The sequence below is a fragment of the Tripterygium wilfordii genome, chromosome 19 (genome assembly GCF_013401445.1).
Source record: "Tripterygium wilfordii isolate XIE 37 chromosome 19, ASM1340144v1, whole genome shotgun sequence".
Classification (NCBI taxonomy): Eukaryota; Viridiplantae; Streptophyta; class Magnoliopsida; order Celastrales; family Celastraceae; genus Tripterygium; species Tripterygium wilfordii.
The window spans coordinates 816,145-840,405 of NC_052250.1; the positions used below are offsets into that span (position 1 = coordinate 816,145).

Consider the following 24,261-nt stretch of genomic DNA (forward strand, 5'->3'; position numbering starts at 1 on the left):
CCCAATCATTGGAAAATCATTTGAATGTAGGTGTCAGAGACTCATCAGAGTAGATAGATGATGAGCTGTGGTTTTGATTAGGCACATGATTAGATTGCACGCACGTGATTTCCATGGTGGCAATTGAGAGTTAGTGGAACTTCATGTTTTTGTCATGAGTTGAAGCTTTTGAAAAGGATGTGTTTAGGGTTTTTAGGAGTTAAGTATTCTGCATAACTGCAGTCAGTTTTAATCACGGATGTTCATTTAGGGTTTTTAGGAGTTATGTTTATTAGTGTAGGGTCCACATAATATTTTAAATTCGGTAATAAAACTTGGAGTCTGTGATGGCCCCTGCAATGACTCCTATTGCAAGAGCTCTCGTCCGGATTGTAGGTGTCTGAACTGAAACTAGTTCTGTTTGGCGACTGTATTTGTCATGAGGGACCTGGAAACGCCTAAGAGGGAATCAGCCCATGCAAGCCCAATCATTAGTATTGCTCTGGGCCCATCTTGAGTTAAAGCCAAGCCTGTTTTAAGCTGCTATATACGACTCCAAGTGGGAATTGGGCCCATGCAAACCCAATCATTTTATGAATGCCAAGTCTAGGCCCATGAAAGCCCAATCATTAGTTCTCATTTCACAACATTCGGTCAAATAATGGATAAAGTATTCTCATACTTCGATTCCAATCAATTCTTTACAAAATCGCCTTAAAATGTTAAAACTTGCATCACATATTGGTTAGGTATAAGTAAGGATTCAATCCCTCTCAATTAATAGAATCATTTTCAGGGCAAAACCGTGCGGGCCTTAGGTCCAGAGCAAACAATACCTCTTCGACTTCTTTGGGTTGGATTTATTGGTGTTTATACGAATATCCGATTTATAACATAAAAAAAATGTTTGGAAAACATTAATAATGTCTTGGAGTGTATTTATGAAGAGTGTGATTGGATGCATTGCAAACACTATGTCTTCATCAAATCAATTAGACAATTATCTTTGCCAATATGGCAATATCAACATCAAAACAGCAGTGAATAGTTCATGAACCCATTTCAGCATTCATGTCAACCTCAAGATGGTTACAAAGTGACCCCACCTAATCTTCAATTGCACCATTTGCATATACGTATATCATGCCAAGGGAGCATAAAACATGAGTTGTATGTATAGTTGCCTTTTCTATGGGACAAAACCAAACCCGTTATAGTTGTGGCCTTCAATGCATGCACATGCAAGAGCTTCATAAAGTCTATGAACATGGTATTCAGTTTTGATCCCTTTTTTTGTAATTGAAAAGCAACCATACAAGAAGTTTGTCTTTTAAATATTTGATATGACTCTCACACTCTATCCGTTTTGGGTCAATCTATATTGTCCCGTATGACTTTATCTTTCGATGTGTAGCACCAACCCATATTAGCTTGAGCCTAGGATAACTCTTGGCATAGGTGCTCCTAATTTGGATAAAAATCAAGAAAATGAAAAGAGAGGGAAAAAAATGGGCTGCAAAAAAGTTATCCAAGATAATATGCCACCATATGTTGCATGGAGAAAAAAGCTACCAATGATCAGGTGAAACCATGTGAAACAACTAAAGCTAAAAAAAAAGAAGAAGTCAAGGCCCAACAATGATTATGTCTTAATCACAATTTATGTTCTAACTAAAATTAACTAGTTTACTTTATATTTAGATGATTTTTGTAATATATAGTTTTGGGAATCAATATGAAGAGTTGAAGTTGATTAAGTCCTCAGCTACCTCGACCATCCCTGACTAATTATATAATTAGTGTGTAATATTAATTAATTATAAAGAATAGTCACTTATTGTTATTTATGTTTAATATATCCATATCTATATATTTATATATTTAGGGTTTGGAGTGCACTTCTTGTCATGGACAATAGAAGGGTTAGAAAGGCCAAATTAGGGGCCAAATTATCATACTTTAATCTTAAAGAATGTTAAAAATATATATCAAGGTAATAAATTATATTGGTATCTTAAAATGATGGAGATAATGACACAATAACTAGAGCTACTTAAAGTATCATTAGCCTTGAAAAAGAAAATATTAATGGTAATTTTGTTTCATATTCTTTAGGACTTATAGTAACTACATTAATACACTAATGGCATCCATTGTATCATGTTAGAAGATATAGTTTTAATAATAATACTAATAGATATTATGGAAGATAACAAGATAATTATAACAAAATGAGAGATTCTCTCCCATAATATCTATCTAGTATAATTATTTTAAATTTTAATTTATATTATTTGCCCTCAAATATTTTTTGTCAGAGATTTTTTTTGCTGTTGAATAGTAATCAATTCCCCATCTCTCCTGCCTCTTGAAGAGGTCTTCCATAATTTTTGCACTCCATTTACCCTTATAAACATTGTAAATTTGTAATCACCCATTTAATCCCTTTTTTAAATAATTCATTTTCTCTCCTCTTTTTTTTCTTTTTTTTTTTTTGTTGATATACAACTTTCACCATCACATGAAAATGATTGAATATGTTCTACAAGAGGGTAGAAGTGTGACATATTTAGTGATCAATAAAGATAATCTACTAATTCTATAATGTAAATCACCAAAAACCATAACATAAATAAAATTACTTATAGGACATATATATATTTAGTGCTTAATTCAATTTTCATGTTCTTTAAGTCCCAAAACATATATAAATTACAAACACATTTAAAAATAAAAATCACTAATTGGACATTAATTTATGCAATATTATGTACTCTACCACCACAATACATGTTTGCTTCTATGAGACACTATTTTTAATTCATATCTTTTTCAAGTATATATTAAATGAGACAAAATGACACCCTCCAAAATAAGGTCCCACAACAACAACAAAAATGAAGCCAATGACATTGTCTTCTAATAATGCCAATTGCACCATAAATATACAAATATATAAATATTCAATTACTACATTATTCAATTACTATGTATAGTATTTGCTTTCAATTGCTCTAATCCATATATATTGATTGCGCCATATGAGCTATATCGGCTTCAGTAGACTGTATTGACAGATTTTTGCCAAATAATTCTTAATAATATTCATTTCTTCCTCTTCAAAAAAATTACTATACATATTATTTTATTTAATTCGAGCATTCTTTGTGCTTATTTATACTACATTTTTTTGCATGCATCAAGGCCTTCCCACCACTTAGATTTGTGTCTTTTCATTGATATCAAGAACAATCCATCGGCCCAGATTTCAGCACAAACAAAAGACAAAGTCCTGTCCACGTATTTGTATCACTCAAGAGACACAGTTTGCCGACATGTGTAGTGGGAAAGTTGTATAATTTTTAGTAATTTATGAAATAATTATTAATATTTAAATAATTTCTCATTGTATTGAAATTATTATTTGTTTCTGGAAATGTGTAACAAGGGCGGTTATGGAATTGGATGGGTTTGAGTTTGTTCTAATCAAGTTCGAAAATTGAGGAGAATATATAGCCTGAATACTCTGTGGGTTTCCTATAATAATATCTTTGAAATGTTTTATTTTTTAATTTTTAATTCTTGAAAATATATATACACACTAATTTATTTGTGGGAAATGGAAGTGAAAGGAAATGCGAGAGAGCTCCTTAAAACCTCCTTTTCTGTCAGTTAGCTTGAGAGAGAGAGAAGTTGTAGATATATAGATATGGAAGTTAGAGAGAAAGAGAGTGCTAAAATGATTTCTGGGCTCTTCTTCTTCTGAACCATCTCTGCAGCAACTGTTCTTGGAACTGCAAGATTTGATCTTGGTTAGAAATTTTTTGTGATCTCTTGTGTAATTTTTCTCTTTCTCTTTTCTCTGTTTGTTTTTCTGTTTAGGGTCATTTTTCTTATGTGGGTTTTGCTTGAAAATTGAAAATTGATTTTATTTTCAACTGTATAATTGCTTGGTATATGTCTTTTGTAGGTTTTTTTTTTAATTTAATATTTACTGTGCTGGATAATTTCAAGAAGAGAGAATAAAAAAGGGTTCTTGAGTTGGAATAAAATTCAAATTCTGACACTAACGAGTTCATATAATATTGGGAAATGGAAACTGAAGGTTTTTTTTTTCTTTTGAAGACGAAGAAATGGTATTTTGGTCCACAGAATCTCTAAAGTAAGTCAGTGGATTTTCTTTTTCCTTCTCTTTCTTGTACGGTATTATATGGTGGATTTCTCATATGAACAGTGCTGTTGTGTTTTTGTGTTTTTGGAAATATGTGATTAATGTCCAAGATTGTGCCATGGCTATTTTTCCTGATTTAGGAGAAAAGTTTATTTTCTGATTGTGTTCTGGGAATATTTCCCTGGTGTCATTCGGAGTTCATTTCTTTAAAGACATTTCCTTTTCTAGATTAATAGATATGTTTGGAATTGGTAGAAGAAAAGTTTAAGTTTAAGTTTTTCGGGAAATGTGGGTGTTAAATCTTTTTTCTTTTTCTTTTTTTTCGCTTTTCCGTTGTGTTTAAATTGCAGTTATTAGATACACAGATGCAAAAATGGATTTTGTGGAGTCTACAAAGATTGTTTTTGATAGAATAAGGGAGCTTGAACCCGAGAATGTTTCGAAGATTATAGGGTTTCTTCTTTTACAAGATGGTGGGGATCGCAGAATAACTGAACTAGTCAGTTGTTCTGATACTGATTTTCGGGATTTAGTGTATGCAGTCAAAGCTGAATTAGAGGTAGCCCTTAAGCAAGGGCCAATCTCTCCTACTATGAACTCAGCACCCGTCTCTGAACTTTCGTCACAGTTCAATCCATTCTCTCCAATTCCCTCTCGACCTCTTTTGCCTCCGACAACATTTTGGCCCCCCTCAAATTACTGGGATCCTCAAATTGGTGCTCCCAAGCATAATCCAGATTTTATACCCCAAGCATACTTGGATTCTATTGCTGAACTCCAGAATCGAATGCAGCAGTTGAGTTTTGAGGAAGAAATGGAGTCTGTCAACTTGGGGAATATGGGGTTGTCAAGTGACTATTATTATTCGGATTCTGCATTTGGTAATTTAGGTCCAAGAGCAGGTCGTCGGTATCCAACAGTGTTTGAGTTTCCTGTTAAAACTTGTCACTATTTCAACAAAGGGTTTTGTAGGCATGGAAGTAATTGTAGGTACTTCCACGGACAAGTTTCAGAGAATACCCCTCAAATGCTTGGTCATTACTCAAATGGCATCAATGACGATCAGATTTTCTCACCCGCTTCACTTGAGAAGTTGGAACGGGAAATCGTGGAGCTCTTAAGATCAAGGAATAGGGGTCCTGTTTCAATTGCTTCTCTGCCGATGTTATATTTTGAGAAATATGGAAAGGTTCTCCAGGCAGAAGGGTATCTTACGGAGAGTCAGAGGCACGGTAAAGCTGGTTATAGTTTGACAAAGCTTCTCGCTAGACTGAAAACTAGTATTCGGCTAATCGACAGGTATTATTCTTTGTCTTTACTGGGATTTCCAACCACTCAAACTCTTTTATATGAGGGAATCTAACTTGTGCATTTTCATGAAAGGCCTCATGGGCAGCATGCTGTGATTTTGGCAGAAGATGCGTCAAAATACTTGGGAAACAGAAATGAGAGAAATGATCCAGGTCCAATCGTTAGTGGGTCACGGCAAATATATCTTACGTTTCCCGCTGAAAGCACATTCACAGAAGATGATGTATCCAACTACTTCAGGTAAAAAAAATTTCTTTGAAGAGTTATGAACAGGAAACAGCTGGATATTTCACGTATAGTATTCTAGTTTCTATTGTGCTTGTTTTTCTTTGTAGCTCTTTTGGGCCAGTTGAGGATGTAAGGATTCCCTGCCAACAGAAACGGATGTTTGGGTTTGTAACCTTCGAGAATGCAGACACTGTTAAGATGGTTTTCTCGAAGGGAAATCCACATTTTGTTTGTGGGGCTCGTGTTCTTGTGAAACCCTACAGGGAAAAATCAAAGCTTGTTGACAGGTGAATAAGTTTTCATTTGTATTCTGTTTACCATGGTGTAAGGAAACCCTCAAATTCGCGAGCCTTTATTGTTTTTCTTCCTGAAAATTGGGTACTGCTTGAGTTTCTTGTTGGAAACATAGCTAGACTTACGTTTTAAGCTCTTCAACTCTTTATCTTTGCTTTCTCTCACCTTTGGTTTTTTGCAGAAAGTATCAGGACAGGATTGAATCTCCAGGGTATTATCCCCACCGCGGTGCAGACATGGACACAGAGTTTTATTCGAGTAAGATCTTCATTTTCTGTAATTAGTACATGACAGTTTATAAGGATTTTGACCCCGTCCAATTGATATTTTCTTTTAGTGCCAAGAGGATATGAAACCTCAAGGTTGTTCAGGAAGCAGCATATGGAAGAGCATGACCAGGCTCTCGAACTCGAAAGGAGGCATCTAGCGGAGCTGCAGGTGGCAAGAAAACATGCTGCTAACCACCCTTACTATGATTACTCTACGGATGAGCGAAAACTCTCAGAAGGTTGTTTCATAATATCTATCTTCAGACTTCTGTTATTTCTAGCTTTTGCAGCTCTGAAGTTTCATATTGGCATTTTAACTCAATCTTTCCTTGTGCAGCTCGTTTCAATATGCCATCCGGAGATCGTTTCAGTTATCTGCTCGGTGTTCTCAGCAGTGGCTCTCCCAATGATGATAAAATTAGGCATACAGAAACAAATAGGACTGACCAAGTCAGGTATAATCGACTCCTCTTGATTCTTGAACGGATTATGATGACGACGACGCTGATGTGGTTTTTGATTATTTATTTGTCCAGCAATCAAGTACTGAATCTACCGGAGAGTCCATTTGCATCTCCATTGACTAGCAGCATATCTTCACTAATATAGTTTCAGCAGCACACAGAAGACTTGCATAGTTACTGCTTCAACTTCGACTACGACTTTGGTTCAATACGTAACAGCTCTCCTTTTCCTTACCCATGCTGTCACCATTTTCGCCTCGCTCGACTGTTTTTGGCAAGTAAATACTGGACAATGCGTAAACAGTGGAAGCATCCGCTTGGTAAAGTATTTAGCTAATCAGAATAAGATACATAGAAGTACATGTAAGAAGGGTCACTACTGCATAGTTTTCTCTAATGTCTAAATCACAGATAGAAAGCTAAATTTCTGAATCTTTACGAGACAATGTACGTCTCTAGTCGAAGAAAAGTACCACAACACAGTGTTTGGAGAAGTTATGTTTAATATCCTCCGATACACCGAACTATAGATGAAATAACATTAACTACAGGGTTAGTAGGAGCTTAATTATACCAGTCTAGCTGACCTTGTTTTTCTGTTCGTAAGTTTGAATCTATGAAGTACTCATCTTCTGCACTAATAGATGCAGTTTGTTACCTCTCTTGATTGATCCTCTTAGGTTTACTTATGCCTTTTGGAGGCTGTTTATAACTCAATCAGAAAACAAATGTCTTGATTGATCCTAGTGTTTTTGGTCTCAGCTATCCCAAATATTGAAATGGACGCCCACGATTTCACATGAATCATGTAGGGCATGTGGGGTCCACGATTTCACATGAATTGTGTGTGTTCATCTCAGCATTTTTGATAGCTGGGACAAAAAACCGATCAAGGAGAACACCATCAGCAGGTACAAGAATGTTGCAAGAATGCAATGATAGAAAGCAATGTGTATTGATGCAAACATTCATGACACAAAGTGACATCCATATAATATTAAAGTTGTTCCATACAAGCCACAGGTTTGATGAATGATTGAGAGATGTCTGATTTTGCTGCAAGTAGGTTATTAAAGGACAGTTTTGCATGGCTCAACCTTGTCTTATCCATTGTTTATTTTCTTTTGAACAATTTTGCTTTCTGAAATTGACACCAGCCATCAATGGGGGGTCCCCTCCCATGTTAGAATATCTTCCTTTGGCCAAACTAGATATGTTTGGATGAACACAAACAAAACTTGGATGCTGCAACTTTTGTAAAGTAGTTGGCCTGTTAGAGAAAATGAGAGAGACATTGCAACAAATGCATCATACACCAACTCAAAAAGCTGCAGAAATCCAACCACCATTTTGACCTAAACATAATGTAAAACAGTCCAGTCTTCACTTTTTCTGGGTATCCTATGAAAGCAAGAATGACAAGAATATCCATTGTAAAAGTAAGAAGAAAGATTATATAACTGTAGTAGCTTGTCATTCCGTACTAATAACATTTTGTCCGTTTTGAGCCAATCTATACTTACCTGCACAATTTTGTCTTCCTAGACCAACATCAATCCATATTAGTTTGAATCCAATAAAAGTGTTTGTTACTAGTTAGAGAGTTAGACTTATTATATTCTACATTTCTCTTGTTCCTTTGGGCGATATGAGATTTAGTATACTACGATCCCTCACCACTCGATAGCTCGTCCAGCACCACCAAGCTTGACACTGCATAGGTTTGTGGCACATCCCATTCGAGCCGGGTACTACAATAACACTAATCAAATCACCTCAAAATATACATCATGTTCTCAATATTTCAAAGAATTCCATCAAATTTGCACAAACTGATAAAAGTTATGAGTATGTCCTCATTTGTATGCAGTATCATACAGAGACAGTGTATGCATGTCAGAATTAATCATCATAGAGAAACTAAAGTAAATTTGGACATTCAGATTTATAGAAGCAAGAGTAATCCGATGTACTAATGAAATAATTTGTATATGCCAACAAAATTCAGGGTTCAGGCATTTTGTACATGATTACAAAATGACTCTAATGCTTATAGTAGGGAAAGAATGAACTCTTAGTTTACAAGTTAAAGAGTATACTCCTTATAGATGACAACGCAACCATGAGTCCAGGTGCCTTGAGTGTAGTAGAACTTTCTCTCGAATTGTCCAAATGACATGAAATCGAAAAGAAAAGCCTGCAATGCATCAGATAACCATGATAGAAAGATAAATAAGGCGGTATATACCAAATTTATGAAAGGCACCCGAGTTGAACTAATGCTTGCAATCAAATTAGCAAACTTCAACTCAAGAATGACAAGAATATCCATTGTGGCACATCCCATTCGAGCCGGGTACTACAATAACACTAATCAAATCACCTCAAAAAATACATCATGTTCTCAATATTTCAAAGAATTCCATCAAATTTGCACAAACTGATAAAAGTTATCAGTATGTCCTCATTTGTTTGCAGCATCATACAGAGACATAGTGTATGCAAGTCAGACATTCATCATCATAGAGAAACTAAAGTAAATTTGGACATTCAGATTATAGAAGCAAGAGTAATCCAATGTACCAATGAAGTATTTTGTATATGCCAACAAAATTCAGGCATTTTGTACATGATTACAAAATGACTCTGACTCTAATGCTTATAGTGGGGATGAACTCTTATTTTACAAGTCAAAGAGTCTACTCCTTACAGATGATACACTTGAGGCTGCAATGGTGATGTTAAGATCTGAAAGAGTACAAAGTATACAATTTAAAGCAACAAAATGACAACGCAACCACGAGTCCAGGTGACTTGAGTGTAGTAGAACTTTCTCTCGAATTGTCCAAATGACATGAAACCGAAACGAAAAGCCTGCATTGCATCAGGTAACCATGCTAGAAAGATAAATAAGGCCAGTATATACCAAATTTACGAAAGGCATGCGAGTTGAACTAATGCTTGCATTCATATTAGCAAAGTAGCAAACTTCAACTCGACTTCTTTTCTCTTGTCAATCACCTCCGGTTAGTCGACCATCATCTATATGCTTTTTCAGGTTGTTAATATCCAATGTGAGCAGAAGATTGATGCAGCTCCTGCAGAGATGATGGTGCTGAATAAAAGGAGTTACAAGAAACTAGTCTACTAAGTGCTTCAATCAATCAAATAGATTGCTTACCAGAATATTATAGTAGTTTAAAAACTAAAGCTCGATGGGGATGCTCCTGAAAATTTTCAAAAATCCGGCTTACGGGTCACTGAAGTTACTTAAGAGAGACCACTTTCTTCTTCCAAAACTCATGTTAGTAAAAATCACGGACCAGTATAGGAAGATGGAGTATCATTGTTTTTCATATTTTCTGGCAAACTCATTGAGTAGTAATCCCTGCCGAAATGCCTCGTACTTATCCAAACTAGTTCCAGCCCACTGCTGACAAAAATGTTCATCAGTCGGAACCAATGAACCAAGAGGAAACGGTCCTTTTGGAGCTTTCTTTAGGGAAACCAAAAACCTGTGGCGAGGGCGAATCCTCTGTTCCAAAGACAAGCTGAAGTACATTGGATATTTCGTCAAGGACTTCGCCTCATTATGAAGCTCATCAATCAAGTACCTATACTTAGGCTTTAGGTTGTCCTCCAACGATAGCGATAATACCTGCAAAATGGTCAAAGACTCAATGCAGTCATTTAAACTGGCCTTCTTTTCTTTCTTTTAGAATGAAAAGCAGATTCAATCATGGCTGCCTTTAATAGTTCGTAGTTAAGATTGAAATTACATATACATTAAATGTAAAGAATGCTTCAACATTGGTATGTTGAAGAATGCATATTAACCTGTGTGAGGCCAGTCAAGACTTTCAGAATGTCTGAATTATGCATCCCTATGCTCCTCAAGAAATTGATCCTCGGCAGTAATCCATCATCAATGCTGTAATGAAGAAGCTGGGGATGTTTCGTTACCATCTTCACTACACTATCCCTTGGTGCCTCCAACTCCTTCGAGAGAAATATCAATCGAGTATTCCACGATATGTCTATCCGCTGTACTAAGATTTGAGGGCTCAGCTGTATGACTTTACCCAAACTTTTCTCGTTGATGCCAACCTCCTCAACCAGATATCTCACTGTGGGTTTTAATGAATTTTCAACGCTGTACGAAAATATGGAAGGCGCAGCAGAAATTATCCGACCAATTCTGGTTTCTGGAATGCCCAAACCAATCAAAAACGAAACATGGGCCTTTAAATTGTTCTCCACAGTATATTCTAGAACTTGTGGCTGCCTCAATAGTATTTTTTTGACGTCTCTTTGTTTCACGCCAACACTCAAGAGGTATTCGAGCCTTTCCTGTGCGGCACACACATTTATCTGAAGGGAAGGCATGTGTCTCTCGTACATCTGGACAAAGTGCAACTCCTTGAGGCCAAATGTGCTGAGGTAATCAAGAAGAGGGAGCCATCTAACATCCAAACCTATTTCATCTGATAGTTTTTCATATCTGTTCTTCTTCAACTTCTTTGTCATCGGCTGCAATAAAAGAAAATATGTATGTACATAATAAAGCCTCTGCACCATTGCTAGCATTTGCAGGAAAAAAAAAAAAAAAAGGTTACCGTACCTTTCCTCGCCCATCTAAATCTGAGGAACCAACTTCCTTTGATTTATTGGATGTATGATAAGCATTTCTAGTGGTACCATTCTCAGCATATTTAGAGCTTTGTCGAGAATCAAACCATCTCACACCAATGACATTTTCCTTCTGTCCCTTACTGCCTGCATTAAAAAATTTATCCTTTAGTCCGACCTTGAAACACCCCTTCCCCTCACCCCTCCTCCCCGCTTCAAAACACACACATACAGATACATAACCCAGGGAACAAAAGGAAAATCGACCAAACAGATCCAAGAAAGGTAAAAGAAGAATATTTAGAGGAACCCTTTTTGGTCATACCTTGTCTAGTATTTATTCCCTTCAGTGACTGAATTTTCTTCCCATTAACTTCAAAATCTTCAGTTTCAGCAAAGTCGTCCTGCAAAAAAATGCCAAAATGAACTTGAATTTTTACAACCACCAAAAATTTACCAGTAATTGTCAACCAATTTCCAATGCATTCTGAATTAGTCTGTCCATTAAATAAACTGCTGAAGGCTCGTCACCAAAGGGTGGAGTCACTAAAACACCACAGAAAACCATGACTATTCAGTTAACAAATGCCTTAAGAATGACTCATAAGACATACAAGGTTGATTGGTTGAGTCAAAAAACTTGACCAAAGCCTATGCCAGCATCAATGGCAATTGCACCGTTGCAAGGAAAATCGTCAGCATAAAGTGGACATTTTGATGCAATGAATAATAAGGAACCAAAAAAAAATCTTTCTCAGAAATTCTGAAGCAGACTTGCAACAATTTCCAAACCATTCATGTGGACTATTGACTGATTATTCTACGAGGGACCCCAGGATACCATTTGCATGGGTTGACAAATCCCACATAATTTCATAACTTAGAATAAATGAACATATGAAACAAACCAATCATCAATAGCACGTAGCTTTCGCTTTCTCATGTATCCAATGATTGAAGCATGACAAAAAGAACCGAAATACAAAGAACCGCAAAAGATATTCAGAGTTTGCATATTGGATTGCATACTAGATCTACTCTACTACTGATCAAAATATTACCAAATAGCTCAATCAGATGAGCAGCCTATCGGCCCCATCCAAATATACCAAACATGCGAATTCAACTGCTTTGTTGATTGTCATCTTTTTCTATAATCAACCAAACCAGTATAGTAATTCGTACCCTGATAAGGATCCATTTGATCAGATACATTCATACTCGAATTCAATACAAGGAATCAAAAAACTAAATAGAGAAAAAAGCTAGCAACTTTTAGAAAGGAGTCCAGAAATGTATATTTTCTAAAAACAACGAGTTAGCAAAAACCCACATTAACAACAAACCATTGCTTTCAAAATCAAGTCTAATCACCTTCCTAACATACCCACAAACCTCATCCCGAATACTACTCAAAAGGTCAATTCTTTCACTTCCAAGTTCCAATAATGTGAACCACCGAAAAACCCATATGGCCATATTCAAATAACTACAAAGCTTAAACATATACCCACCAAAGCCTCAAACCCAGCAGAACAAAAATAATTTGTAGAAAACAAAAAACAAATTAAACAAAAACTCACATCAAAAAACCCATCATCAAAGCCAAAATAGTCCTCATCCTCTTCGTCTTCTTCAACCTCCTCTTCCTCACTACCATATGGCGACAGCGTCTGACCATAGCGAGATTTCCGATTGGACTTGAGGAGCTTAGGATTGGAGTGAGCAGACGGAACCACAAGACTGCTCCCACCATTTCTTGATGTCGTTTCGTAGCTGCGACCAGGAGCCGGAGCCGGTGGCTGATAGAGGGATTGAGAGTGGGAGCGAGAGGGAAAGTAGAGATTTGCACTGAAGTAACTCAAGGAGGAGACAGCCATATCTGGATAAATTACATAGAATATACCCAAAACCCTTGAGACAGACACCCAAGATATCCCAAGAATATCACTGTATACGGCTAGTCTATTGCTCTATCCTCACCGTTCGATACAAATTAAAAAATTAATAAAATCAAAAGAATAATCCACAAGAGCCATTGTGTGGTTGCCGCGAACCCCACCCAGACTAGCCACGTAGCCCAGTTCAAAGTCTCAAATGTCACCTACAGTGACATTCCAAGCTCAAATCTCCCATCTACGAACATACCCAAGAATCCTTCCAGATCAACGGTCAATCTCATCAGCAGAAAGAGGAGCAACCGTCCGAATAAGATCTCACTGATTGCAGCGATTAATGATGTTTCAGCTTCCGCAAATCCCGCAGAAGCGGAGATCACTTGGAAAATCGCTGTTAAAGTTTCAACTTTTATGTTTATTTGTTTTTTATTTTTATTTTTCTTATAAAAATTACTGCTTGAATATGTGCGGCTAGGGTTATCAGAAATCTCAACCCACTCAAATTAACAAATAACATACCTCTCTTGAATGAGCGAAGCTTGGGTTTTTCTTATAAACCACATGCTTGGTAGAGGCTCGTCCAACAGAACCATACCTTTAGTCTCATTATCATATCAGAAATCACGATTCATTCAAATCAATAAATATTGCCCGCTTTGAATTTATTGATTCGGTGTAGATACATTGAGTCTACACAATTTTATTTTTCTAAGTCATCTCACTTAACGGTTTTTGAGTTTTGTTGATTGAGAGAAGTTTGATACATCATAATATATTGTATATCCTCTAGTAAGTTCAAGTTAATAGTAATGACACGGATTTGGAGTTTGGTTTATAAAAAGGTTGTTGCACAATATTAATGGCAGGTGGCATAGAGAATATGTGAGGTTTGTGGAGGATCAGGACTCGTTTTACGCAATAAGAAGTACTAGTTTCGTTGTCCGGGATGTGATGAGATTTCAAGAAGTTGTTTTGTTTATGTACACGAGTAATGTAGAATACAATTGTTGACATGTTTTTGTTGTTGACATGAGGGTTTCTCTCATGGCAGTTATGGAAAAGATTTACTCATTGCTAGAGTAATCATCAATGAAGGAAACACGAAATATATTTCTCCACCCTTTGATGGAATCATTGAATGACCCCCACACATCCGAGTGAACATGGTCGAGAGTACCTTTGGTCTTTGGTCTTATGGACGGTTGTATTGAACTTCACCTTACATTGTTTTCCAAACACACGATACCCACAAAAATCAACATTTAAAGCCTTCACTCATTTCAAGAGACACTTACACAATTCTGGCGTATCCCTTTCACTCATGTACCCAAGATGCATGCGTCACAATTGTGTAGAAAACGTCACAGTGTTCTCTTAAGTAGACATTGATGCCCTACTTGTTACTATACTACTAGAGATAATGTACAAACCACAACCTGAGTTTCACCACCACCACAGAACTATGCACCATCTTTAAAACTTCATTATGGGTCGTACACTTATACCAATACTAGTATAAAGTCCCAATGAAAATAAGTATTCCTCATATTTAGAACGCAACTAGCAACAAGAATAAATTATTCATGCATTCTAAGAATATTTTTCTGAAACAACTGATAAGGTGATTTCGTCATCATTAGAACTTTACTTGGTTACACTTACGACTCCTTACCTTCATCCTTCGCTTCACAAATTTTGTCCTTTTGGAGTAAATGACACTTTCTTTTAATGTGACTCTTTTGATGGCAATTATAACATTCAAGCTGTTTCTTTCTAGACTTTGATCTATATTTTGATATACCCCTTCCAGATTTTCTCTCTTCTAATCTCCCTCCTACAAGCAAACTCTATGTCTGTGAATCACTATCTAAAGTCTTCCTTCTCCACTGATTGGAGAGGAGCGCAACAATAGCAAGTTTCAGTTCAATGGTATATTTTCTATAGAATGAAGTATTAACCAAATGCTCAAAGGAATAAGAAAGAAGGTAGTAATAGAGTTTTATCCTCATATTTTACCTCATCACCTGACATTTTATAGTTCTGAAATTACTCTATTAAATTCATTAACACTATGTTTGGTTGCACCATTCCGGTCAAAACCGGAACCCTCAATTCCTATTCCTAACAAATTCCTGCATTTGGTATGACACACAATAACTGAACGGAACGTTGAATTGTGGTCCTCTCCGAACCTGTAGGTTCTTATCTCCCCCTTAGGAATTGTACATTCCAACAGGAATGGAACTTGTTTACAAATTCAATTACAATTTTATCCCTCCCCTCTCTCCCCTCTCTCCATCTGCATTAAGATTGCAAAACTCCAACTGAGATTTCAGTCCAAAACTCCAATGAAGATTTTAGACCACTAAACCCCAAATTCAAATCTGACAAAAACAGATAATGGGTGGGAAAATTGAGAATGGGCATGCAAAATTTGGTTGAGGAATGGAATGGGGAAGATGAAGAGAAGGTAGTGAAAGAGGCAGCCACCATGTTTGAGTGCTCCGAAAGCTGATGTAGGAAGAGGAACTGAATTATGTTTTTTGTTGAGAGAAGATAAGGTTTTGGAGAGGATAAGATTTGTGAGATATTTATTTTATATTATTTTCTGTAGAGACGATAAAACCAGCATAGATTTTTGTTTCTATTTTTTTAAAAAAACAATATAGTGTTTATTGAATATTTATATTTATTTTTAATTTTATGGTAATATTTTATTTTATGTTATTTTGTGTATGTATCATGTATGTATTATAATAATCAAAGTATCAAATATTAGTACAGAAGAAGGGATAATATAGTCTTTTTCTAAGTAAAGAATACAAATGTTCTTATTACAATTCCTTCCCCAATCAAACATTGGAATCATTGAAATTCTCATTCATATTCCCATTCCTATTTATATTCTCGTTTCCGTTCCCACGACTAACCAAACATGGCGTAAGATGATTCAAAGATGTACCTTCATTGTTTTAGGTTGAGATGGGTGCATCAAAAATGCATGTAAGCTAACTTATTACACACATGCATACTCAAACATCTATTAAAATACACGTAAACACTCCACGATCATATCTCCCCAACCCTATCGAAGGTCATACTCTCAACAAAATCAGCATCAAGTACCAACTAATCAAATGTCAAACCAGTGTTCCAACTTGAGGTTCCCCAAAGAACTTTATTTTCTCCATTCTTACATCACTGCTTATGCAAGTCACCATGACCAAAGCATGACAAATGATCATTCGGGTCTCTTAAGTTTTTATGCATGTCCTTGTCTTTATTACTTGACTTTGCATTCAATTCAAAAAAGTAGAGTTTATGCCAACCATTTTCTTACCTTCAAAGTCTTCTTAAGTTCTCCATGATTACTGTCCTTTTAAGGAGTTATGGCATTTACATCTAGAGTTGACAAACATTGTTTGTGATTTGTATGCATTTATGCTTCAAATCATCCCTTTTGTTTGTCCATACATAGCAGAAAGGTTTGACTTTGTATGAAAAAGAGAGATATGGGGGACTGTTGCATGTTCTTGGCAAAGACATAAGAATGTTTGATTTTGACCTACCTATATATATAGTCTTTTTGAGGGGCCATGATATAAGACTTTTTAGGTTACATGAAGAGGACTTCAAGGTATGTATCACATGAATTGAGCACTTCTTTTGTTTGGATTGAGAGAAAAGTGGAGGAGATTTGAAAGAGGAGGAGTTGATAAGATTTTCTTTGTTTTGATTGCAGAAGCATCATATATATTGACAAAAATTCATCAATTACCGATTTGTTTAACATCTATATATATTAAAATATAGTTAAATATTACAACTAGATGATGTAGTGATGATCAAAATATATTTGTTTCAACATCGATTTCATTTTAACTATGAAGTCGTACATTGAGTGGAGTGAATTAATGAAAAGTCATAGTCAACCAAATATTAGTTAGTAAGTCATATTTGCGTTAATCCGATTACTAAGGTGATAGTCTAGTGGTGAATCTCTCTAGGGTCAAATCGTATGGACTCCAAAAGTTTGAAGTTCGATTCTCACATAGTGTCATATCATTATGGCTACAAACTGAGCTTTGGCCTAACTTAGCTTATCGTTTGATGTGAAACTTTTCTGCGTACAAGCCGTTAGGCCCCGAATTTAGTCTTGTATTGAATATGTAAAGGGTAAACTTGCATGATATCGTTGTTAGTTATAAAAAATTTATGTTAATCCTCTTATTATTATTTCTTAAAGTGACAATTTTGATGAGCTAACAAAAATTGGAATTCTTTTGTGTTAAAGTGATAGGGATAGGTATATGACAAACACTAAAAATTATATTTTGGTATTCAAAAAGGGTAGTAAAACATAAGGATTTGTTGTCACTTGTAGGGTCTTACTACAATAATGTAAACACATAAAAGGGAAAGACAAAAAAAGTAGCATTTCATTACACATGAAAACACACACAAAAAGGATGTCAATTTGCATTGTATGAATGGTGGGCGAAAACATCCTAGGAGAAAATAGACTTGGTTGGTGACTTCAATCTTCGCCCATATCTTAACTTATATCTCAACTTATTTCTACCAAATCAATAAATTCAATTTCACCCAAAAAAAAAATATGGGTCAAGATTTATTATATGTAAAATCCAAATTAATTAAGTCACAACCCACAATATTAGCATTAGTTGTTTATACTTTATACCTTCATATGCATATTTATGCATACTTTCATATCCTTTAATTCAACGACAAGAGTTATTGAAATTTTCGATAAATATCTTATCCTTTGAATGCGTACTAGGTAAAGTCACTGGACTTATGTAGTCTACAAACTACGCATGCCAAACAAATCATGGAAAATCCAAATGTATTTTTGTGTAAGATTAAATATTTTTATGAGTTCCTTTGGGAGGAAAAATATAGAGATAACATAGAGGAATAAAGTTCACATGGGCAATTATAAAATGATTGGAAAATTAGAAAGTGGAAAGTTGAAAGTCATCTATTTACAAAAGTATAACCGTGTGGGTCCAATTCACAGGTGGGGGCACAATCACCTTTACATCATTTTTGTGAAGTTCCAAAAGATAATATATGTATATATATTTATTATGAATTGATATAAAGACCCTTTAGCTACTCTTTTAGAAATACTAAATAGCAATTAGAGCATGACTAATTGTATGATACTATTCAAATAAAGGTTAATAGTTGAATTATATGGATTCACAAGTGGAAGATTAAAATTCTAAAATCAAAACTAATTCGATTGCACATATGTAATCACTAGATAAACCCATCGAGTCTGTTTACTAGTTCATAAACTATTTAGGACAAATAAGTTCATGAAAAATTCGTGTATGAGCTCATATCTCGGGAAATTATTGAATCTTGATGGGAGAGCAAAACTAGCATCATTGGCAATAAAGAGCTCAATTAGATTCGGGATTAACGACATTCCTATTAAGGTTGAACAATAAGGCTTTTTTAAAGAATAAATAAATAAAGAAGTCAAAAGCTAATCTAAGAGCCAATTGATTCATGTTTAATTGAGTCAACCAACCAATTCAATTGAGTCTTCATAAGCTATTAGTGTTATATTAAACAAAAAATATAATTGTTAATTGCCATGCTTAGTCTTTAACTTCTTCAATAAGTTGGTGTCTCTTGCGACAATAATTTTACACATTATTTAACAATTATTGACTAATACTTGGTTAAACAATAGACGGAGTTCTTAATATATAAGTGATGTTGTCAATTTCTGCTTAATTTGACAATTGGGATTTCTTGGAATCAACATGGCACTAAGGGTTGGCCGAGTTGGTTGTTGACATTCCATAAAACTCATGGATCCTAAGTTCGAAATCTGTTATCAATATTTTAACGCCCCACACACCCTAGTAAAATGTCACTAAGGTATCGTGATCTCGAATAGGGAAACTTGTGAAGGTGTGGTACACAAGTCTAAAAATTTATTTCATCGAGATGGATCCAAAGGGCCCTACCTTGGAGAGGTTGCCATGATATAAAAAACACGGGCACTAACTACTCAACGAATCACATTAAGATAATACAAAATTGGTGCTAATTCACTATAGTTTATTGCTAATCCCATTTTTAATTGAGGGTGTTCTGGTCATTACACATGATGGTGGCATAAACATCTTTATCACTATGAAGTGGTCGTTACAAAATGGTACTTCACTTGCAATCTTCAGCTATAAAAATCTCTATGGTTCTTTGTGAAGGGGGGCCATTTTTCATAATAATAAGGTCGGTAGATTTGCTTTGTGGAGCTTATAGTTACACAGAACACCAGAAAAGGTGTAGTCTTTCCAGGTATGTCAACAAAAAAGAGAGAACCCAATTAATTCTCTGTGAAGATTGTTTTCTGGGTCTTCATTAAATTTCTTATTGTTTTGATTTCAGTCTAGCATATGTTGTTCAAGTTAGACTGTAATTCTTTGCCCTGGCTACTTTCCTTTTTCTCCCCCTTTGATTCCGTGAAGGGGATAAGAGTAACCTTAGTTAGAAATGAGTTAGTTTTGGTCTAATGATGGTGGTGATTTAGATTTTTTTTCCTTCCTTTTTCCCATTTGGGGTACTCGGTGGATTATAGATTTGTGAAGGATGCAATATTTTTGCTGTAGTTAATAAAAAAAGAACGAAATTTTGGGTTTTTGCGATTTCCCCAACCTCTTGAGCTGTGTTGGGAACAACTTTCTTTCCCTTGAACTACATCTATGGTGATGAATCGGTTTAGGAACTTTGTGTGTGTGTGTTTGTGGTGGAATATTTGGGGGCTTTGGTGGGATATGAAAATTCCATTCCAAGAGTCTCCTCAAAGCTATAGATATAGTTGGGAACAACTTTCTTTCCCTTGAACTACATCTATGGTGATGAATCGGTTTAGGAACTTTGTGTGTGTGTGTTTGTGGTGGAATATTTGGGGGCTTTGGTGGGATATGAAAATTCCATTCCAAGAGTCTCCTCAAAGCTATAGATATAGGAACTTTTGTATTGTTCTATATATTTTGGGTTACATCCCCTCAGTGCATCTTCAATAAAACTTTTTACCTTTTCATCCAAAAAAAAAGTCCATTAAGCTTTCTTTTTCTAAGTTTTGTTGGTTGAAGAGATTCTTATCCAGTGGCTTTCTTAGCTATCTTTTGAGTCATGTTCCTTTTTCACTTATAGGTTTTTTGCTCTGTTTAACTTAATTGAAAATATAATAGACGGTACTGTTGCGTTTGATCTCATTTTCCTTTTCAGTTGTATGCCTATGAATTTGTTACGTTCGTCTTTTGGAAGCAATGATCCACATAATGCAAATAATGCACTGTTTGGGTAGAATCAAGTGGTTGGATTCATCCCCTTTTCCGGTGCAGGAAACTGATCGGGTTCACCTATCAAATAAAAATAAAGTATTACTGGAAATTTTGATTTTTATGTTGCCTGATCTAGAAATTACTTGAATAGTTTGATTTGACACACACCACAATGTTAACAGTTAACACTTTTGCTATGAAGTGTGAGGAGTTAATGGTGAAACTTAAATAACTAGACTTTTCTTGTTAAGATTAATCCTCCCATTGACGATGATGAGTTTCTTACTCCAATGTTAACACTCGGGCAATGGAGCATGGGAAGTTAATGGTTAACTTCATGCAACTTGGCCTTTCGTGTTAACATAATTCTTCCACTGGTGATGATTAGTTATTTTCATGATAGTAATCTGCCTTTTGTGCCTTTGTTAGATGGAGAATATGTAGCCCAATCCTGCAGCTTGTTCTAGCTAGGTTATTTATTGGCATTATCATCTGTCAAACTTTGACAGATGAAATGCGGAGTCAATCCTTTTACATGTCTAGAGTACTCTGGTGTGCGTGTAGAGTTAGATATTCGATGTAGATTGGTATTTTGGGGTATCTTTGATGAATGGATTTTAACCCTCTACTTGTTATACCTGTTTATTTAGTGAAGTATCATCAGAGAAGCTGTTTCCTTCACTTGGTCACGTGACCATAGGTTGTGATCAAACAACACATGAGCTCCTGATGGGACATACAAACACTCTCACAAGACACTCTTTGTGTAGTTCAATAGATTTTACATCCACCTCGCAATCCTAGTTGCCTTTGGAACTTTGAAATTATGTTTCATGCCTACGGCTTCTTATAAAAGCAAAAGTTTACATTTGCTCTAATATTCTTTTTATCCTTCCATGCAGTTAATCTCCATATCTGGACACAGTAGCTCACCAAGTGCGGGGAAGGTTTTTTTTTGTTTCAGATCAGGAAATGGTTATAAAATTGCATAACTGAAAATAGTTAGCAAGGTTTGTTATTGAAAGAAACCAACTTGTCATATAAAGTTGAGGAAAAATTTGCCATAAAGATATGGAAGATCAGGAGTCATATCGCTGGGCTTCAAATCCAATCCAGAAAATAGAGCACCTTTCGAGCTCTGATGATGCTAGCCAAGTGATGCACCTTTCAGTTGAGTCCTTCGAACAATACTGCACCCTTGAATCTTTCTGTGGTAATGATGATGGCTATGCAGTTCACAATTCTCCATCCACTGCAAGTTTCTCACCAAATGATAGCCAGTCATACCCATCAGATTTGCAAGATTCATCTGATAATACCTGTGGCTCTCCAGTAAGTCGATCTTGTGTCACCAACAACGTGAGTGACTTCAGGCATAAGCTGAGAGAATTGGAAACTGTGATGCTAGGACCTGATTCAGATAACCTTAACAACCAAATTACCTTGGAGGAGGAGAAATGGAAGTATATGATGGAGGCGATCGCCAGAGGGGACTTGAAGGATGCGCTCTGTGCTTGTGCAAAGGCTATAGTAAACAATGATATGCTCACAGCTGAATGGTTGATGACCGAGTTACGGGAGAGGGTGTCGGTGACTGGTGAGCCAATCCAACGATTGGGAGCCTACATGTTGGAAGGGCTTGTCGCAAGGTTGGCGTCTTCAGGAAGTGCAATCTACAAGGCCCTCAGATGCAAAGAGCCTGCTGGTGCTGACCTCCTTTCCTACATGCACATACTGTATGAAGTCTGTCCATACTTCAAGTTCGGGTATATGTCTGCAAATGGAGCAATTGCAGAAGCCATGAAGGATGAACTTAGAGTCCATATCATCGATTTTCAAATTGCACAAGGCAGCCAGTGGGTCACTTTAATACAAGCTCTTGCTGCTCGTCCAGGAGGGCCACCACACGTACGTATCACAGGTATTGATGACTCTACATCAGCTTATGCCCGGGGAGGAGGAATAGATATAGTAGGGCAGAGATTAACAAGGCTTTCTGAGTCATGTAAGGTACCTTTCGAGTTCTGTGCTGCTGGAATTTCTGCATCTGATGCTCAACTTGGCAACCTTGGAGTTCGACCTGGGGAAGCCATTGCAGTGAACTTCCCCCTGATGCTGCACCACATGCCAGATGAAAGTGTCAGTACACAGAATCCTCGGGACAGACTGATAAGGCTTGTCAAGAGCTTGTCTCCTACGGTGGTGACTCTGGTTGAGCAAGAATCCAATACTAATACAGCCTCCTTTGTTAACCGTTTTAATGAGGTGATGAAATATTATCTGGCAGTCTTTGAATCAATTGATGTTACTTTCCCGAGGCAACATAAAGAAAGAATCAATGTTGAACAACACTGTCTGGCTCGGGAGATTGTCAACATTATAGCATGTGAGGGTGCTGCAAGAGTTGAACGTCATGAGCCTTTTGGGAAGTGGAGATCTCGGTTTATGATGGCCGGGTTTAAGCCTTATCCGCTAAGCTCTTATATGAATGCTACCATTAAGACTCTGCTGATGAACTACAGCGAGCAGTATACACTCGAAGAGAGAGATGGAGCTCTGTTCCTCGGCTGGATGGACCGACCTTTGGTTGCCTCTTGTGCATGGAGGTGATAACCTGAAAAATGTCTGCAACTTGTTGCAAGTCCCACTTTAAATTTTGAATTTGTATTTGAATGTTGTCGTTGTTGTCGTCGTCACTTGTCTGTAGTTTCTTAGCATTATAATGCTATCACAATATGACTTGTCCTAAATTAGCTCTTCTCCAAAAGTCATCAGACTCATAAGGCTAATAAGCAAAACATTGGTGAATGATATTCAAAACATATAGAAAGTGGTTGATAGATGAGATTCAGATTCTGGAGATGTAGTCATATTTACAAGGCAGCATATTGCTTGTTGCTTCTGAAATATTGTGAAGTGTCGTTTTACCATTTGGGTGTGTACTGGGTAAACCTATCTGGCCTGCTTATGCTCATGCCTACGGGAAGGATAGAACCCTGATTGGAGAGTATGATTATCATACTCCTAACCACAGAGGCATGGATTGAACCCTAATAGGAGGGTATGATTATCGTACATCATATCACCAGGTCAACTCCATTATTGGTTACTATCCATATGTTCAGTGCTATAATAAACCAGTGTCTCAAACAAACACATATGGTCTTGTTCCAACAATTCAAAGAAAGATGGGCTCTCTTTTCTCAACGAACATAGAGTTACTTATGGGAGACTGATCTGTTAACAATCTCTCTATACCAGGAAAAAGGAGTCTATGTGTGTGTGGACATCTATAAAAATATGAATGGATCGCCCATTTTTGTCTTTTGGGAATGTCTTTTTGTGCATTAAAGGATCTTCTCTTCCTGTTCAAGAAAAACCAAGCTATGTTAATCGATCATGTCTTCAATCTTAATCTTATAGAAGGTAAATTAAGGTTGTGGAGAAACTAATTCACACAAAACTACGAGATTTAGATAATTAATTACGGATGTTTAAGGTGTAAGTATTTTTTTAGAGTTCCTTTATTAAACGAGCCGTTTGAATACTTTAATTAATATTAATCAAAAAAAGATTTCTTTTGGGCTATGCAAGGTTGGCTAGTTTATATTTTTCTAAATCGAGAACAATGTCATAAAAGTTTATTCATTGGACATTCAATATGAGATTAAACTCGAGACGTTAGGT

The 24,261-nt window shown here is 36.2% G+C and overlaps 3 protein-coding genes across 3 annotated transcripts; 2 read left to right on the forward strand and 1 right to left on the reverse strand.

Annotated features, from left to right (window-relative positions):
- Positions 1-3,612: 3,612 nt before the first annotated feature.
- LOC119985351 (zinc finger CCCH domain-containing protein 18-like) lies at positions 3,613-7,371 on the forward strand. The gene is made up of 8 exons (XM_038829631.1): positions 3,613-3,791; positions 4,501-5,449; positions 5,534-5,701; positions 5,797-5,976; positions 6,165-6,241; positions 6,321-6,491; positions 6,590-6,707; positions 6,789-7,371. The coding sequence occupies exons 2-8, from the start codon at positions 4,524-4,526 to the stop codon at positions 6,859-6,861; spliced, it is 1,713 nt and encodes a 570-aa protein (XP_038685559.1). The 5' UTR covers positions 3,613-3,791; positions 4,501-4,523; the 3' UTR covers positions 6,862-7,371.
- A 1,877-nt stretch (positions 7,372-9,248) lies between these two features.
- LOC119985245 (transcription termination factor MTERF9, chloroplastic) lies at positions 9,249-13,540 on the reverse strand. Its single transcript, XM_038829475.1, has 6 exons — positions 12,929-13,540; positions 11,671-11,749; positions 11,338-11,492; positions 10,554-11,246; positions 9,898-10,374; positions 9,249-9,814 (listed from the first exon to the last, which is right to left on the reverse strand). Exons 1-5 carry the CDS (start codon positions 13,223-13,225, stop codon positions 10,060-10,062), a joined length of 1,539 nt encoding a protein of 512 aa, XP_038685403.1. The 5' UTR covers positions 13,226-13,540; the 3' UTR covers positions 9,249-9,814; positions 9,898-10,059.
- Positions 13,541-19,428: 5,888 nt separating this feature from the next.
- LOC119985770 (scarecrow-like transcription factor PAT1) lies at positions 19,429-23,421 on the forward strand. The gene is made up of 2 exons (XM_038830148.1): positions 19,429-19,585; positions 21,477-23,421. Exon 2 carries the CDS (start codon positions 21,646-21,648, stop codon positions 23,182-23,184), a length of 1,539 nt encoding a protein of 512 aa, XP_038686076.1. The 5' UTR covers positions 19,429-19,585; positions 21,477-21,645; the 3' UTR covers positions 23,185-23,421.
- Positions 23,422-24,261: the final 840 nt, after the last annotated feature.